This window comes from Onychomys torridus, chromosome 4 (assembly GCF_903995425.1).
Source record: "Onychomys torridus chromosome 4, mOncTor1.1, whole genome shotgun sequence".
NCBI classification, from domain to species: Eukaryota; Metazoa; Chordata; class Mammalia; order Rodentia; family Cricetidae; genus Onychomys; species Onychomys torridus.
This window is the reverse complement of record NC_050446.1, coordinates 142114919-142133286: the sequence shown is the minus strand read 5'-3', so window position 1 is coordinate 142133286 and position 18368 is coordinate 142114919. Positions and strand designations below refer to the sequence as shown.

Genomic DNA, 18368 nt, shown 5'->3' with positions numbered 1-18368 from the left:
GGTGTGCACCACCACACCCAGCCTGGTTTTGGGTGTATGTTTAGTTGGTTGGTTGGTGGTTGGCTTTTGTTTGTTTTGTTTTGAGGCAAGTTCTCCCTGTGTAGCTGGGTAGCCTCAAACTCCCAGGAATTTTCTTGCCTCTGTCTCCACAGTGCTAGAGTTACACTGCCCAACTTTTTCTACTTCCAGGATATTTTATTCTGTCTCTGGCTGCCCCATTGACCCCACCCGAGGCAGTGCTGAGAACCAAACCCTAGCGTTGCATAAATGCTATGTGAGCACTCTGCCGCTAGACCCTTGCCCGGTTTTCTTGTTCTGTGACCTGAAAGCTTTTTTGTTTTCTTTTGTTCGTTTTATTTGGAGACAGGATTGCTCTGTGTAACAGCCCTGGCTGTCCTGGAACTCACTTTGTAGACCAGGCTGGCCTGGAATTCACAGAAGCCACCTACCTCTGCCTCCCAGAGTGCTGAGATTAAAGGTGTGTGCCACCATCACCTGGAGACCTGAAGGCTTTTAGTACTGAGAATGGTGTCTCTTTAAGCTCATCCCATTCATCTCCAGGACCTAACTTGGTGAGCATGGCAAAGAAGCCACCAGTATACCTCATACCTGCCCACCCCCAGGCCCTCTGGAATGCCAGGCATACAGACTGAATAGGACAGCAGACACTTGCTCTATCCAAGTCCACACCCCAGCAGGGAATAGAGACTCTCTTCTGCCTAGGATGATCACTTCCACACTGCCAGGGACCTGATGCCATGCAAGTGGAGGCTTCTCCACAGAGGTGAGGGCTAAGGAGGAGGAGCTGGGCAGAGGGAGCAAGAAGAGCCTAAGCAGCTGCGATTGCCCGTGCCCAAGTACTGGGGCTGTGGTCGGAGTAAGGTCGGTCGGATGAGATCAGAGGAGGTGATGACAAGGGTCACATCTTGAGGCAGCATTGATGGCTTTAGGGTATCCAACAGCGGTGTGACATTCACCTCTCAGAGGAAATGAGCACGGAGTGACTTCAGGGCCTAGGACACGTGGGGCTTCCGTCCTCAGCTTAACTCTTAGAACTGAGACCTAGACTGTCCCCTCCCTCTAGAACGTTAACCCTTCTCTGCCCAAAGAGGGTGGTCACAGCCATGGAGGTGAGCTGGAACCACCAGGAAAAGCCTTAAGCATTGGGGGCAGTCTGCCTTTTCTCCCAGCCCAGCTTTCTCAGGAGTCTCAGCACAGACTTGGAAGTGGGGCACGTGGAGAAGAGAGCACATGAGAGTGGAAGCCAGTGAGCGGGAGTCACATTAACTCCGACTGCAGCTAACGTTCATGTCTAGCTGCCGTTCTTGTTGCCATCATACAGTGTCTCCTGAGCATTACTAAAATGCAAGGCTCTGCCCCAGCCTAGGCTGCAGGCTTCTAGGAAGAAAGCCAGCCCGAGAAGTAGCATCACTGAGCTACTGTTGGTGGTGCAGGCACTACCTGAGGAGCCTCGGAGCCCTGCGCCCTTTCCTACCGCGCATGCTTTCCTTTCCAGGGAGGAGCAGCCCTGGTCTGGGACTCCAGCCCTGTGTTTGGCTCAGCCACTGACTCACTCTGCAAACCTGGGTCTGAGCTAGTCCTCAGTCAGGTCCGGAAGAGGGTAGAGTGCCTTGCCTCACAAGCCTCTGTCTTTTCCTAGCCCGCTCTCCTGTACCTGGTTCCTGCCTGCATTGGCTTTCCTGTCCTGGTGGCCCTGGCCAAGGGAGAAGTGGCAGAGATGTTCAGGTAAGGCGGGGTGGAGCAGACATGCAGACAGGCCCCAGCGCACCTGCACAGCCTGCTGGGTCACATGAGCATGTCTCCAAGGGAGTGTTCCCACCACCTGTTCCTTTCTGCCAGTGACTAACTGCCTGGCCTGTGGTCACCAGTGGGACCTTCCCTAGAGGCCAGGGGAGGTCTAGTCTGGGGCAGCCCATACCACACGCCTACTGTGTCTTAAAGGAATGGCTGCCTGCTCCCTGGGGGCCTTGGATCACAAGCTAGCTCTGCCAAGGTGGCTTGAGGCTTGTCTTTTCCACTAGCATGTTTGCGTGTCATAGGACAAGGATGTACCTAAACAGGAAGTTGTGTGTCCATCCCTGTCCAGATGCCTGTGTAGCCATAACCCACGGCTTGTTTTTGGATACACAGTCCCCCTCCTCCGAGGGTGCTGCCATATCTGCCACACCTTGTGCGCCGCCCCACCCCTACCCCAGGGCCTGCATGACTCCCAGCAGGTGTCTGCTTCCAGGCACCATCAACCCTGTCTGCCAGAGGCCTGGAAATAGCTGCCAGCTACTATTAAAGCTGCCCACTCAGGGGCCTTCCCCCAACTCCACCTGCTTGGCCTTAAGTTGTCCCCCAAGTCCTTGCCACGGCCTCCTGTGCACCTGGATGCCTCAGGGCTGCAGATGACTCACCCCTTCCCCTGTGCCTGCCCTGCCTGGAATCCCCAGCTCCTGGCCTGCCCTCGGAAGCCCGCCCACCCCTATCTTCTGGCATGGCAGCTGACCCTTGAGGTCAGCACTTACCATCCCTCCCTCCGCACATCCGTGCTTGGAGAAACTTCTGAACCATTCCCCTGTATCCTCAGCAGCTTGAGCTCTGAGCACCCAGCCAGGGCAGAAAGTGCCCCCCCCCCCATTCCTACATGCTCTTCCGTGTAAGCCCCACCCTCCCCAGAAGGTCCTTAGGGAAAGGCAGTGAACGGGTCGTCTTTCTCCCCTCTGTCCACTCCCCATTCTCCACCTGGTCTCTTGCTTTTTTTCCTCTTTCGCTGCTACTCCCCTTTTGAAAAACTCATTCACTGGTTCTTGAATGGTTTCACATTGACATGGTTCGAAGTTCCATTGCTGGGGCTAGAGAGTTGACTCAGCAGTTAAGAGGACCTGCTGCTCTCCCAGAGGACTCCAGTTCGGTTCCTAGAATCCACATAGGGCAGCTGACAACCATGTCTCTGGGGGGACCTGAAGCCTCCATGGGGCCCCTGCACTCAGTATATGTACTCACCTGCACACATGTACACACACACACACACACACACACACACACACACACATATGCCAACTCCCAGAAGTTGTCCTGACCTCATAAGCACCATGACACACACAAATAATATACTTGTCTCAGTCACTGTTCTGTCACTGTGAAGAGACACCATGACCAAGGTGACTCGTATGGAAGGAAGCATTTAACTGGGGCTTGCTTACAGTTTCAGAGGGTCATCATGGCAGGGAGCGTGGTGGCATGTTTGATCCTAGAGCAGGAGCTGAGAGCTACAACTTGGTCTGTAGGCTGAGAGAGAGAGAGAGACACTGGGCCGGCATGGACTTTTGAAACCTCAAAGCCCGCCCCCAGTGACGTTCTTCCTCCAACAAGGCCTTCTGCCACACCTCCTAATTCTTTTCAAATAGTGCCACTCCCTGATGACTGAGCATTCAAATATAGGGGACTAGGGAGAGAGCGTGGTCAGGAAAGTGCCTGCTGTGTAAGAATTAAAGCCTGTGGTTGGATACTCAGCACCCTGCTGGATATAAAAAAGAAAAATGTTTTTACTATTCACAGCTGAGCCTGTGCCTTGTGCATGCCTAGTCCCTGCACTTAGGAGACTGGGGCAGAATATCACTGATTTCAAGACCAGCAGCCTGGGTGGGTGGCAAAATAAAACCTTGTTTCCGCCAAGTGCACACTGTGGTCCCAGCTACTGGGGGCTGAGACAGGAGGATTGCTCGAGCCTAGGAATTCCAGACTGTGGTGGGCTGTGCGTATCAGGTGTCCACACTAAGTTCAGCATCAATATGGTGGCTTCCCCGAGGCAGGGGACCACCAGGTGGCCTAAGGAGGGGTGATCCAGCCCAGGTTCACCTTGTTTCAAAACAAAACCACAGAAAATTTTAAGAAGTCTGGCATGGTGGCACATGCCCTTAATCCTAGCATTCAGAAGACACAGGCAGATACATCTCTGTGTGTTCCAGCCCATCCAGGGCAACATAGTAAGATCCTGTCTCTAAATTAATAAATAAAAAATTTTAAAGTTCAGAAAGTTTTTAAAAGAGATCTGGGGAGATGGCTCAGCAGTTAAGAGCACTTCTTGCCCTTAAAGAGAACATAGTTTTGGTTCCCAGCACCCACAGGGCAGCTCACAACCTTCTGTGAACTCCAGTTCCAGGGATCAACACATTCCTCTCACATCTACAGGCACTTGGTACACTTGCATAAATGCAGGTAAAACACACACGTACCAAAAATGTAAGTGGATTTTTTTAAATGGGTGAGATGGTTCACGAGGTAACACTGCTTGCTGCCAGGCCTAAGGACCTGAGTTTGATCCCCAGAGTCCACGAGTCGGGAGGGAAACATCAGCTCCCAGAAGCTGTCCTCTGACCTCCTCACAAGCACCACGCACGGCACACACGAAGCTTTGGTTTAGTTTGGTTTTGAACAAACTAGGGAGATAGCTCGGTTATTAAAGTGTCTGCTGCACAAACATGAAGACCTGTGTTTGGATGCCCAGATGGGCAGAGCGGCACACATCTGTAAACCTAGCTTTGGGTTATAGACATACAGATCCTAGGAGCTCACTGGACAGCCAATCTTACCAATAGGTAAGCTGTGGTTCAATAAGAGACCTTGTCTCAAAACGTAAGGTGCAGAGTTACAGAGGAAGACAACATTAATCTCTGGCTTCCACACTCACATACACGCCACACACACACACACACACACACACACACACACACACACACAGAGAGAGAGAGAGAGACACGGCACAGCTGTGAGAAGGGAGGATGGCCTCCTACCCTGGCCTGCTGGAGGCCAGTTCTTACAGACCTTCAGAGACATCTGTGCACTGACAGGTATCTCCAGCATCTTCTCTGCACTTTGGTGCTTTTCCTGTGTGTGGTGTTTTAGAGGGCTGAGGTTCAAATCCAGGTCCTCACTTAGTCTAAGCCCATGCCCTCCTGCTGAGCTGCTCCCGGGCACTTAGTGTGTTGCGGAGCAGCGTATGTTAGAGACACTAGTGTACCGCATGCTCAGCCCAGCACACCGAACCCTCCTTCACTCTTGTCTGCAGCGCGTGCTTTGCATCTTCCCCAGACTTCACACACAGTGAAGGGCAGGTGCAAGCCGGGTGACCAAGACAGCAGTGCTCTGTGCTCCTCGGGAAGGAGGCCTCTGTCCTTCCTTCCTCTTCTCCTCTCTATCTACTTGTTCTGTCTTCTCTGTCTGTCTCTTACACAGCTACGAGTCCTCGGCCGTAATCCTGCCTCACACGCCGAGGCTCACTCACTTCCCCACAGTCTCGGGCTCCCCTGCCAGCCTGGCCGACTCCATGCAGCAGAAGCTAGCTGGCCCTCGTCGCCGGCGCCCGCAGAATCCCAGCGCCATGTAATGCCCAGCGGGTGCCCACCTGCCCGCTCCCCCCACTGTCCTGGGCCTAAGGTAGGGCAGATGGTCCAGCCTGGTGTCAAGTCATGGAGTGTCACTGGGGCTGATGGCAGGAGGCAGCTCTTCATAGCCACCAGCACTCGCTGCCCAGCCCCAAGGCAGGCAGGTAGTCCAGAACCTTGGGGTGCTCACTCACCCAGGGAAGTCACCTGAGATGAACTTGAGTGACCCTGTGAAACTGTAGCAGACACCGGGACTGCTTGCTTGCGTTTTTGCCCCCGAACCTATGTAGCACTTTCTCCTCTATGCTCCTTCATTCGTCAAGCAAGCACCTGCTGCCCACCTAAACCAGGCAGGAGATAGGCACTGTGCTTGAATGGGCACAGAGCCGCGGAGAAGCCCTAGTGTGTCCATCCTGGTGAGCAGCGTTCTGCTGTTTGCCAGACCTGTCCCCACCCAGGGCTGAGCTCTTAACTCCGCCATGTGCCCCAGGAGACAGCTGGTCTCCCCAGTCTCATCCCTAGTGCTATCTACTGCTCTCCAGCAGGAGGTTCGAGAAGTTTAGTTTTGACCCACACAAGTCCAGGCTCAGCCTTTCCCATTTGCTGCTGCCCTTATAGCCCATTGGCAGCACAGGGCACAGAGAAAGCCAAGCAGGGTGCCCATGAGGACACACAGAGGGCTGGGGCCAGGGACTGGTGATCCTTGTCATTCCCTGAGATCGCAAAGAAAGGGTGTGGCGAGGACTCTGCCCTTAGCATCCTCTCAGTGCGTTCCTTTGTTTTCCGGTCAGTTATGAGGAGTCAAACCCTAAAGATCCAGCAACTGGGACTGAGTCCAAAGAGGCAACAACAGAGACGACGTCAGCATCGAAGAAGCTAGAGAAGAAGGAGAAGTGAGGCAGCCGCTACCTGACCCTTGAGGGCCAGATCGGACAGACGGGCACGGCCTGTGGGCGCTACTGACCGGACACCTGCAGGAGGCGAAGGTGGCTCCAGGATGGGGAGCGGGCCTCTGCTGCCTGCTTCCCTCTCCCCTTTCTCTGGCTTCCTCTGCTGCTCCTCATCCCCTGCAGGCCGAGGAAACCCTCTGCTTCTTCTTTCCCCGGGAGCCAGGTGGGAGCCGAACGTGGTTTTTAGATTTTGTATTGTGGACTGACTCACATTAAAAACTCATCCCATGGCTGTCGGGCACTGTGCTCCTGGGGGGTTCCCAGCTTCACCTAGTGTCTTGTGCTAAGCTCACGAGGTCTCTGCGAGCCCCTTCTCGGGTGCCCACCCCATTGCCAGGCCAGAAGAGGGTGGGTACCCATGCGCCTTCTTCCCCGGGCCAGCGGTTTTCCTCACCATGCTCTTCCAAACACCTGGGCACAATGAAGGTGGTGGGCAAGAGAGACTCACAGGGCACCTGACTCGGCAAGGGAACCTGTAACTGTGGACAGGCGGCTCTCCCTGGGCTTGCTGTCCGTCTGGCTGGAGATCAAAGCTCCATCTTTCCCATTCTGCCCATTCCTGGGCTTCCCAACATAAAGCCTAGATTTTCAGAGAGCCTGGGCTAGGAAGGGAGTAGCTCCAGTGGCTAGAAGAGGCCATCCAGGAACAGGAGTTAGGGTTCCCAATGCCAGAGTTTTCCCAAAACCTCTGACCTTCAGGAGAGTCCAGAGGACAAGGGGAGGGCAGCTCAGCCCTGTCTACCTGCCCAGGTGGGGAAACTGAGACCAGACAATGGCCATGACCTGAGAGCCTGCTTCTGTTTCCCAGCCCATGACCTTCCCTGTCCAGGGTTCTGGTTTAATGCCTAAAAATAACAGCTTGGAAGTAGCCAGAGAACAAACATGGCCAGACCCTGGGAGTGAGAATACGGGGGTTGAGTCTTCCCTGGGTTCCGATGTGGACCAATGTGTGTTATTGTTAGCCTCACTGTACAGATGAGGAAAGGGGGCAGCTCGCCCTCAGACATGGATGTGACTTCAAACAGTTGACTCCAGCTCAATGTACTAAAGCACTATGCTGTTCTCCAGACCTTCTAAGACCAAGTCACTGTGGCTGGTATGCTGGCCCCTCTGAGTCAGCCACCCAACTTCTCTGGGTCTAAAATTCTATGGAGAGGAAGACCTCAAAGGCTTCCAGCCAGGGGATCTCTTTAGGGGCTTCTGGGATCTCTGCAGGCTTGTACTGCCTTCAGGGGGTGGCCGTGTGGTCCTGGAACAAAGCCCCTCTGAGGGTGGCAGATGGGGCAGGCAGCCCAGGCACACAGTGCGGTTGGCTTCTACAGCCCACAGCCCACAAAGGCCTCATTGAGTCACAGCCGACCCCCAGCAGAGGCTGAGGTGGCAGTGGCGCCGGGCGCCTGCCACCTAATGACCGTCCTGGCCCGGCCAGATGTTCCACAGACCTTGTAGCACCGATCAGGGCCTGCCTGGCCAGCCAGCCACAGAGGCCACTCCAGTTCCAATTAACCAGCTTCAGCTGAGCAAACAGCGGGCAGCGGGGCCCAGCCTGGGCGGTAGGCCCGGCCAGCAGAGCCTCTGAGTCTAGACTCCAGATGTGAACCGCCACCGCCTGAGCCCCATGGAAAAATGGCACCAGGCCGGGCACGCATTGGTCCTGCACACTGGGACTCGGGGTGGGTGGTTGGGCAGGGCCTCCGGTGGGCCTGGTGCCAGGCTCACCCTGGGGTGGGGGTGGGGGTGGATCCTTGGGAAGCTGCTTTCAAACAGATTTCCCCTGACTTGTGATGTTCTCTGTGTGCCTTGGCTTCTCCAGGTTGTAGCAGGAGGAGGCTGTAAGACTATCCCTGCAAGAGACCCCAGTACTTGTAGAGGCAGCAAGCTGAGATGAGCCTGGTCTACATCTAGGCCAGCCAGGGCTACATGATGAGAGACCCTATTGCAAAAAAAAAAGCAAGAAAAGCATGATTGGTTATGCTGGTGTCCAACTAATCCCAGCACTCAGAGGCTACGGCAGGGTGATCAGTTCCAGGTCCCCCTTGGCTGCAGAGGGTTGAAGGCCTCTGTATAAGACCCTCTCAAAACCAACAGGAAGATTCATTGTAATCCTATGTGGTACCTACCATCATCTTTACAGATAAGGAAACTGAGGCAGTGAGGCCATTAGTAGGTGCCGGGAGGGGGGGGGGGGCGGCGCACGTTTGAACCTTGGTGTCTGGCTTCTAAACTCATGTTCAATCACTTCACTAGATTCCTGATTCTCTTCCTTAGGGACAGCATAGGGGTATGGGGACGGAGAGGATGACAACGTCAAAGCCTTCCCAATTCTGGCTTCAACAGTGGGATGGCAGTGCCCTGGCATCTGGCCCCTATCCTCAGCTAAGGGGTGAGAGCTTCCTCCCAGCCAGTCCCCATTATGGGAAGTCCAGAGCCCTGCTGTTTGCATGCAGTGTGTCAGACACTAGCTAAGGTACTAAGGACTTAGCAAGGAACTCAAAATTGGTGGTTCTCCAGAGCTGACATCCTGCAGGATGACATTCCTCCGGGGAGACTGAATTAAACAGATGACTGAGAGGAGATATCAAGATGACTCCACAGGAGAGGGGCCTCCTGGTTCTGGTGGGCAAAGCAAGGGCCTATGACATCCAGCTGCCCTTGCAAAACTAAGTGCCACTGCCACCACCCCAAGGGGGGAAAAAAAGCCAGGCTGGCTGGGGTCTCAGCGGCGGCATGCACCTCCTTCCTGCTCCCCTACTTTGGACTCGCCACGTGACTGCCGGCCACGGGAGGAGCAGCATCCTGCAGGGTGTGCCAGGAAGGGCCGCGCAAGCGGGAAGGAAAGCGCCACCTCTCCCGCCCCCGCCAAGGCCACACCTGGGCACCGCAGGCGGTAGGCCCGGCCAGCGCCTGGCTCCAGCGAGTCTGGGCCGCCTCCCTACGCACCGCGGGGGCCGCCAGCTGGGCTGCTCGCCCGCGCAGCTTTGCGGCCGGAAGCCATTCGCCGTGGGGGCGTGGTCGGGGTTGGTCCCACCCAAGAAGGCGGGGTCACTGGCCAAGGACAAGCCTCGGAATTTGGTCTGGCTTTACCTTCTCAACATTGCTTTTCTTTCATCCCAGTCCCAGGGGCCCGAATCTGTGCCCTCGCTCGCACGTGTACCCCCAACACCGGGCCTAGTGCGGACTCTCACTGTCTGTTACATGAATGGATGCAAAGGTCTGGAACAGTCCTGAGGCCCGGCGTTGTCTTATGCGAATGCTTCCCTCAGATGAGGCATCCTTTGAATCTCTGGGCTACGTTTTCCTCTACTTCAAGGGCGGCAGAGGATTAAACAGGCCTGGGAAGCATAGATGCCTAGTATTTCCTCAGTAAAAGATATTATGGAGGAATCTCCAAGAGGTGAAAAAACAATATTAAGTGAAAGCTAGGTGTGGTGGCTCCTGTAACCCTTGATTTGGGGTCGGGAGGGACATGGGGTCAGAGCTTCACTGCAAGAGAGTTTGAGGTGAGTTTGGGCTACATAAGACTCTGTTCTCTCAAAATGAATATAAGATAAATTTGGAGGTAAAAGATACACAAAATTCCACTTGGAAGATTTTTTTTTTTTCTTTTTGGAGTGTAGTGGTATTTAAAGTGAGTGGGAGCCGGGCGGTGGGGGTAGGGGTGTGGTGGTGCACTCCTTTAATCCCAGCACTCGGAAGGCAGAGGCAGGTGGATCTCTGAGTTCAAGGCCAGCCTGGGCTACAAAATGAGTTCCAGGAAAGGCGCAAAGCTACACAGAGAAACCCTGTCTCAAAAAACCAAAATAATAACAATAATAATAATAATAATAATAATAATAATAATATAATAAAGTGAGTGAGTGAGTTGTTGGGTTTTGAAACAGGATCTTGCTATGTAACCCAGGCTAGCCTGGATGAAATTCTATGTATACCATGCTAGGATTACTAGAAATTTTCTACATATGCAACCTCCTATTTGCTTTTTTAAAGATTTTGATCCAAGGCTGGAGAGTTGGCTCATAGTCAAGAGTACGTGTTGCTCTTGCAGAGGACCTGGGTTCAATTCCAAGAACCCACATGGCAGCTCACAATTATCTGTAACTCCAATCCCAGGGCATTTTATACCACCTTTTGACCACCACAGGCACCATGTACACACGTACATACACTCATACACATAAAATAATAAATCTTTAAAAGATAAGAAATCCATCGTGGGGTACCTACAAGTTTATGGTGTACCTAGATTCAAGGAAATAATTTATCAAGTTTTATATTTTGATCTAGAGCCTAGGGCCAGAGCCCAGTTGGTAAGCATTGATTTAGAAGGAGGAGGCCCCTGGGCTCAATCCCCTGTACCAAAAGCAAATGATAACAAGAACCTCAGCAGGAAACGGTAGAGATGAGACATGAATGAAAATCTGTCAGACTCCAGATTAAATACACAGAAAAGTAAGGGGAGAGCTCACCTCCCTCCCTGGCTTTCCACCCCCTCCTCCGGGAGTGAGTCCAAAAGAGGAAAAGGACCCAGCAGAGAGGGAGAGGAGCCAGAGGCTTTAGGGGTGAGCTGGGGAGCAGTAACAGCCCTTGCACAAAGCCAGACCAAGGGACTTAGAGTTTCTCCTAAAGACAATGGGGAGCCAAGGGAGGACTCTGAGCTGGGAAGTGTCATTAATTAGCCTTAATGAGCATTAAAATAAACAGGGCCAGGAGGCCAAGGCAAGGAGAGACAGGGAACTGAAGGCATGCTATAGAGTGGACCCGAGGTCATCCAGAAGTCCCTTAGCATGTCCTGACAATTTTCTCATGGCCTCATTCATGTGAATAATCAAGTTCTTACAGCTCCCTACTCTAATCAAAAAACAGGACCAGAAGTTGGTAGAAGGAAACAGGTTTATTCAAATGCAGCCTTAGGACTGGGTGTGGCGGTACATGCCTATAATCCCAATACGAGGTTCAGAAGTTTAAGGCCTCCAGCCAGGAATGAGCTCAATGGTCAGGCAAGACAGCTCCATGGGCCAAGGCACCTGCATCCAAGCCTGGTGACCTGGGGCCTCACGTGAAAGAAGAGAACCAACTCCTGGTAACTGTCCTCTGACTTCCCCCATGTGCTGGAGTGCACACTCATCCCCGAACACAAAATATCAACAGTTAAAGTGTGGGAATGAAAGACTAGCCTTGGCTATGAGAAACTATGACAAAAGAGACAAGTCCAGCAAGATGACCTTGGATAGAAAACAGTTGCTGCCAAGCCTAATAACCCAAGTTTGATCCTCAGAACCCACATGGTGGAAGGAGAGAATTGCTTCCTACAAGCTGTCTCCACATTGGCGTGAACACCCACCTACACTAAAAAGTTTTATCTGAAGAAAGCCAGCTGGGGCTGGAGAGATGACTTAGAGGTTGGAAGCGCTGACTGCTCTTCTAGAGGACCCGGGTTCAGTTCCCAGCACCTGTATAGTGGCTCATGGCTGTGTGAGGCTCCACTTCAGGGGACCCTCACACAGAGATACATGCAGGCAAAACACCAATGCACATAAAATAATAAATTATAAAAAGGGGGGAGGGGGCTAGAGAGATAACTCAGTGGTTAAGAGCACTGACTGCTCTTCTAGAGGCCCCGGGTTCAGTTCCCAGCACCCACATGACAGCTCACAACTATAACTTTTTTTTTTTTTTTTTTGGTTTTTCCAGACAGGGTTTCTCTGTGTAACTTTGGATCCTGTCCTGGAACTCACTCTGTGGCCCAGGCTGGCCTCAAACTCATAGAGATCTGCCTGCCTCTGCCTCCCGAATGCGCCGCCATTGCCCGGCCTGTCTGTAACTCTAATTCCAGGGGATCTGACACCCTCACATAGACATACATGGAGGCAAAAACACTAACACACATAAAAAATTAAAAATAAATAATTAAAAATTAAAAAAGACAGAGGAAGAAAGGATGGGGGGAAGAAAAGGGCCATCTTCAGAAGGTGGATGAGGAGGCTCTCCACCTTGAATCTCTGTCTCAAGGAGCCTTAAGGTCACAGAAGCTTATGAGGCAAACTGCAGGGAACCCATACTCTGGGCAGGGCCTTCCTCAGCCAGGAGTGATCGTTCTTCTCCAGCTAGTTACCCAGAACTAAGGAACTTCTCTTTAGCCCAGTTTGAGAGCCCAGGGGTAGGGGGCAGTTTCAAGGCAACTCCTTACATTCCCATACTCTCCCTCGAAAAGTCCTAAAACAGAGTGGGGGCTACAGCTCAGTGGAACCACACTGGCCTGCCGTGCAAGGGCAGGGTTTGATCCTCCACACTGCAAAGAAAAAAAAAGGTCCAGACCTCTGGGGCCTGATTGACATGAAAGAATCTGGGAAAGTGCAGAGGTTCAGAAACGCTGAGAAGAATGAGCTGCAGTATTTACCCACCCACCACCTACAGGGTGTTCTAGGAGCAAAGGGCCTGGGAACCTTTTTCTTGTGCAGTGTCTCCTGCAAGGTACACATTTGAGGTGTGCAGGAGACAGGTGTCTTCGGGGTTCTATTGCAATGATGAAACACCACAACCAAAAGGCTGGGAAGGGTTTATTTGGCTTACACATCTTTAGTCACAATCCATTGAAGGAAACCAAGGCAGGAACTCAAGTTGGGCAGGAACCTGGAGGCAGGCGCTGCTGCAGAGGCCATAGAGAAGTGCTGCTTACTGGCTTGTTCCTCACTATTGATTCAGCCTGCTTTCTTATGAAACCCAGGGCCACCAGCCTATGAGTGGCCCCACAGACAATGGACTGGGTCCTCTCCCAACTGTCATTAATTTAAATAATGTTTGTACACCTTTAATTCCAGCACTCGGGAGGCAGAGGCAGGTGGATCTCTGAGTTTAAGGCCAGCCTGATCTACAGAGCGTGTTCCAGGACAGCCAGGGCTACACAGAGGAAACCATGTCTTAGAAAAAAAAAAAAAAAAAAAAAAAAAAAAGCCAATGGTGGCTTTATGCCTTTAGTCCCAGCACTCGGGAGGCAGTTGCAGGCAGATCTCTGAATTCCAGGACAGCCAGGGCTACACAAAGAAACCCTGTCTCAGAAAGAAAAAGAGAGAGAGAGAAAAAAGAAAAAAGCCTTTTTTGGGGGCCTAGGGAGATGGCCCAGTGGTTAAGAGCATTTGCTGCTCTTGCAGAGGACATTTGGTTCAGAGCACCCGTATGATGACTTAGAACCATCTGTAACTTCATAACTCCTTTGCAGACACCAGACACTCATGTGGTGCACAGAAATACCTTCAGGCAAAACATACATATAAAATCTTAAACGGAAAAAAAAAAAAGATTGGGGGTTGGGGATTTAGCTCAGTGGTAGAGCGCTTGCCTAGCAAGCCCAAGGCCCTGGATTCAGTCCTCAGCTCCAGAAAAGAAAAGAAAAGAAAAAAAAAAAAAAAAACTTTTATTGGGGCTAGGAGTGTGGTTTAATGATAAAAGTACTTGTTAAAGTACTTGTTAACTGTATAAGGCTGTAGATAAACTTTCTCATCAAGACCACCTGTGGACGAACTTCTAAACAGTCTTATTAAATAAGAAATACAGAGCCAAATACAGGAGTGAAAGTCGTAGAGATCAGAGCAATAGGAATAGCCACCAGCTAACCTTAGCTCACCATGCCGCCATAGCTTCCTGAGAGAGCCCTTCTTCCTGTCTAACCTGTGCCTTTATTGCCTTGCTGTTCTGCCTTCTCATTGGCTCTAAGCCTAGCCACCTCACTTTGTCACTGTCTGTCTGTACAGACCTCCAGGTCTCTATGGTTGGTACTGGGATTAAAGGCGTGAGTCACCACACTGGGCTATGTCCTCGAACACTCAGAGAAATCTGCCTGCCATGTGATCAGATTAAGGGCATGTGCTACCACTGCCTGACTTTTGTTTATGGCTGGCTATGTCCTCTGATCTCCAGGCAAACTTCATTTATTAACATACAAATAAAATACCACATTTCAGCACAAATAAAATATCACCACAACCACCAGCTCCCAAATAATGACACAGAGATTTATTATTAATTATGGATGTTTGGCCGTAGCTTAGGCTTGTTTCTAAGCAGCTCTTATGACTTAAATTAACACATATGTTTTCATCTGATTTGCCTCGTCTCCCCATACTGCTCATGCTGCTTCCTCCATGCCCAGCTGGCAACTCTGCCTTCCTTCTTTGCAGAGCTCTCTCTGCCCTGAGCCCCACCTAGACCTCTTGCCTAGCTAGTGACCGTTTTGCTTTTCTTACACCAAGCACAGCAATACATGTCACACAGTGACTATTCAACATAAGGTTCTGTTGGTTTGCCTCTTGTCTTTGTATTAGTTCTTTGAGAATGCCACACAGTATTATCATACTCACCCCTTCCCCTCTGCCTAGACCTATCCCACCTTCCCTACTCTCCCAACTTTGAATTCTTTTTTTTTTTTTTTAGCACATCTTGTCCTATATGTGTTGTTTATATATTCTTAGGTGTATGGCCTTCTCCTGAGATGTGATGCACCTACCAGGGACCACACGATTAAAGAAGACTGACTCTGCCACTCCCAGCAGGTGTCAATGCCAGTACCTTCTCAGCGAGGGGTGGGGCTTGATGCTACACACACACTCACCCCCATACTGAGAGTTTGTCTGGGTTGAGGTTTCACAGGCCTTGTGCATTCGGTCACAACCACTAGGAGTTCTTATGTGCAACTGTTCTTCGATGTCTGGGACACACCTCCTGATCATCCATTACCTCTGACTCTTACAATCTTCCACAGTAATCCCTGAGCCTTAGGAGGGTTGTGGAAAAGATGCCCCACTTAGGGCTGAGCACTTTGCAGTCTCTTATTCACTGTACCTTGACCAGGTGTGTTAATTGCCATCTATTATGAATAGAAACTTCTCATATGAGGATTGAGAAATTCACTAATCTAAAAGGAATCACTAGGAGTCAGTTTAATACTGTGTCTATTTAGCAGAGTAGCAGTAGTAGGTTTTCCTATCTATTTTCTGTGACCTATCTAGCAACAGGTTCTTGGCCTGATGATGGTGTTAGGTATGAGATTCACCTTATAGATCAGGATTTAAATCCAATCAGAACTGGGCAGTGGTGGCGCACGCCTATAGTCCCAGCACTGGGGGGGGGGGGGGGAGGCAGAGGCAGGAGAATCTCTGAGAGTTTGAGGCCAGCCTGGGACTACAGAGGGAGTTCCAGGAAAGGCACAAAACTACACAGAGAAACCCTGTCAAAAAAACAAACAAACAAACAAAAAAGAATCCAATCAGAAAGTTATTGGTTACTCCCATGATGTTCATGCCACTATTGCATCATTGGGCAGGATTCACAGCTGGATAAGACTGATGACAACTTTTCTCCTCTGGTAGCATAGATAGTACCTTCCAGAACTATGAAACTAGCCAGTAGGGATGAAGCTTCCAGGTCAGTACTAACTTGATTTCTCCATGGTCTATGACTCAAGTGTGTAGTGTCTTCAGCAGTAGGGTCTTACTGTCCAGTTCTCATAGCATTGGCAATAGTCTGTAATGTTTGTCTATGGGATATCATTGGCCCACAACTTAAAGGAAGTAACCCATTCCTGCACTGGGCTTTTCACTTTGTTAGCCTGGAGTGCCCATTATAGAGTAACTCCATTTTAATTCTCTGTGTGTGTTTAGGAAGCTTCTGTGGTAGTTTCTATAGGGAAGGCCTTTTTAAAAGCTATATTGCTTCTTTGGGGGTTTTTGTTGTTTGTTTTTTGGTGGTTTTTTTTTTTTTAATCTATTTTGGGTTTTTTGTTTGTTTGCTTTGTTGTTGTTTTTTGAGGCAGACTCTCTCTACGTAGTCCTGGCTGTCCTGGAACTCACTGTGTAGACCAGACTGGCTTCAGACTCAGAGATCTGCCTGCCTCTGCCACTCGAGTACTGGGAATAAAGGCGTGTGCTAGCAAGCCTGGCTGTTTCTTATATGTTTTAGCCTAAATCAGATCCCCGTACCTATCATTTTGATGTCTTCCCGTTCCCATCAGTTCCTGGTATCTCATTCGAGGCAGGGCCCAATCCCTGTCATTCTGAGGCAATACTGGTGCTACGAAAGGCTAGCTGCCTTGGAAGTGAGGCCCTAAGGCCCTCCCTCCCCTCCCTTCTGTGTCCCCCGTCTCTGGAAAAGTCCAGCCCTGGCTGGCCTCCACTCACAGAGACCTCCCTCCTTCTGCCTCCTGAGTGAGTGCTGGGCCGCCACTTGAACTTCCGCTCTTAGCTGGTTTTACTTGTGGTTCTGTATGGAGGCAGCGCTTTGTGCTGAGCTGGAGTGACTGTTCAGGCTGCCTGTGATGGTACAACCTCTAATTCTAGCACTTGGGAGGCAGAGACAGATGGAAAACTTCAGGTTTGAGGCCAGACTGGTCTACACAGCAAGTTTCAGGCCAGCCAGAGAGAAAAAAAAAAAAAAAACAAGGAGAGAGGTGAGTGAAAGAGCCTAAATCCGTGGATGGGGATGATCCAAAGGAATAAAGTAGAAACAGCAAAAAGTCATTAGTCATTTCAAAGTTAGCTTCCTCAGTGGATGTGGAGGCTGAGGCAGGAAGACAGCGGCATTATAGGCTAGCCTGGCCTACAAAGGAAGGCCTTGTCTTAAAACAAAACAAACCTTCCATCCTAAAGGTTACAGGCACAGAGGAGGGACTTCCCAGCACACCTGGCTGCACTGGCATGCTGAGCAGTTGGCTTTCAGCCCTCCTTTCTTGGACAGTCAGATAAGCATCTTGCTTTGGCTTTTGCCAAGTGGGCCTCCACCATCAGAGACCATTTTGGTCTAATGCCAGAGCTCAGGCTAAGCCAGTGGCTGCCTATACCTTCTCCTCCAGTGTGCATGCCTATGCCCTCATGTTTCTGATAGGCTTAGGAGTATGTGTCTTTTTTTTTTTTTTTTTTTTTTTTTCCGAGACAGGGTTTCTGTGCATAGTTTTGGTGCCTGTCCTGGCTCTCACTCTGTAGACCAGGCTGGCCTCCAACTCACAGAGATCCGCCTGGTTCTGCCTCCTGAGTGCTGGGATTAAAAGCACGCACCACCACCATCCTGCAGGAATATATGTCTCTATGAGAATGTGGCGGGATGCTTGGTGGGGAGCAGGGGTACACTAGCTTGAGAATAGGCCTATAAAGGTTTGCAAGCCTGTTGGTATCAACTTGTGAACCCATGCCCTTCTGCTCTGTGTGGTTGCACTCGGCGTGTGTGTGTGTGTGTGTGTGTGTGTGTGTGTGTGTGTGTGAGAGAGAGAGAGAGAGAGAGAGAGAGAGACTTCCAGTTTGAGTTTTCTGTGTTCCCTCACCCAATCCATCTCCCAAGTGGCCTTCCTCTTTCCCCATCCCCCCCCCCAGGGAAGACCTCCAGAAATGGCAGGAACTGGATTAGAGAAACAGGACATGCCATTCTGACTGTGCTCTTCTCCTTGTGCAGATTCTAGTCAGTGGATTCTCATCATCTGTAACGTGGGACACATGGTCACCTAACATTGTTATTCTAGTGACATTCTCTCTTCCTTGCTTATTTTGCCATCATCACACGGCCATTTCCACTCTGGCCAAATTGACCACATCTAGTTTCTAAGTCCAAACCCTGCCTCTATCAATTTGTTCATCAACTGGAGTTACCTGGGACGCGTGTGAAGAGCAGTCAGGAAGAGCCCTGCTGGGAAATGTCCCACCCAGGTGCGGGGCTACAGCTTGCTGTGATAGGTGGCTGGTGGGCCAGTGCCCGTGGTGTGGTGAGAAATTGCAACTGAGAAGGTATGGATGGGAACAAGAGTGTTTCTCCTTTTAAAAAATTTTATTTCTGTCCATGTCCCGTCTAAGCTTCCCGGGATGGAAATGTCCTAAGAATAAGGAGCTAAACCAGAAGAGGAATCCCATTACCTGGGATTTTAATAAGGCTCTCTCAGAATTCGTGGGGACTCTTTTCCCAGCCGCTGTGTGGTCTGGCCAGGGCCAGCCAAGTCCCGCACTCGGCCCCACGCCCACCCACCTCCAGCCCTGCACTTTCCCAGGATTCAGAT

General features: G+C 51.0%; 1 protein-coding gene across 3 annotated transcripts in view; it reads left to right on the top strand.

Annotated features, from left to right (window-relative positions):
• The window catches only part of Hm13 (histocompatibility minor 13), a 36189-nt gene extending 29617 nt beyond the window's left edge, over window positions 1-6572 (top strand). The window contains exons 11-13 of one of the 3 annotated variants that reach the window (XR_004944684.1): window positions 1661-1746; window positions 5242-5442; window positions 6182-6245. Coding sequence is in view for 2 of the 3 variants with exons in the window: in XM_036183452.1 (XP_036039345.1) it covers window positions 1661-1746; window positions 5242-5388; window positions 6182-6287 (339 nt within the window). In the remaining variant the exon portion in view is untranslated. Of the gene's footprint in view, window positions 1-1660; window positions 1747-5241; window positions 5443-6181 lie in introns of all 3 variants that reach the window. The other 2 variants (XM_036183452.1, XM_036183451.1) reach the window with 2 other exon arrangements.
• Window positions 6573-18368: the final 11796 nt, after the last annotated feature.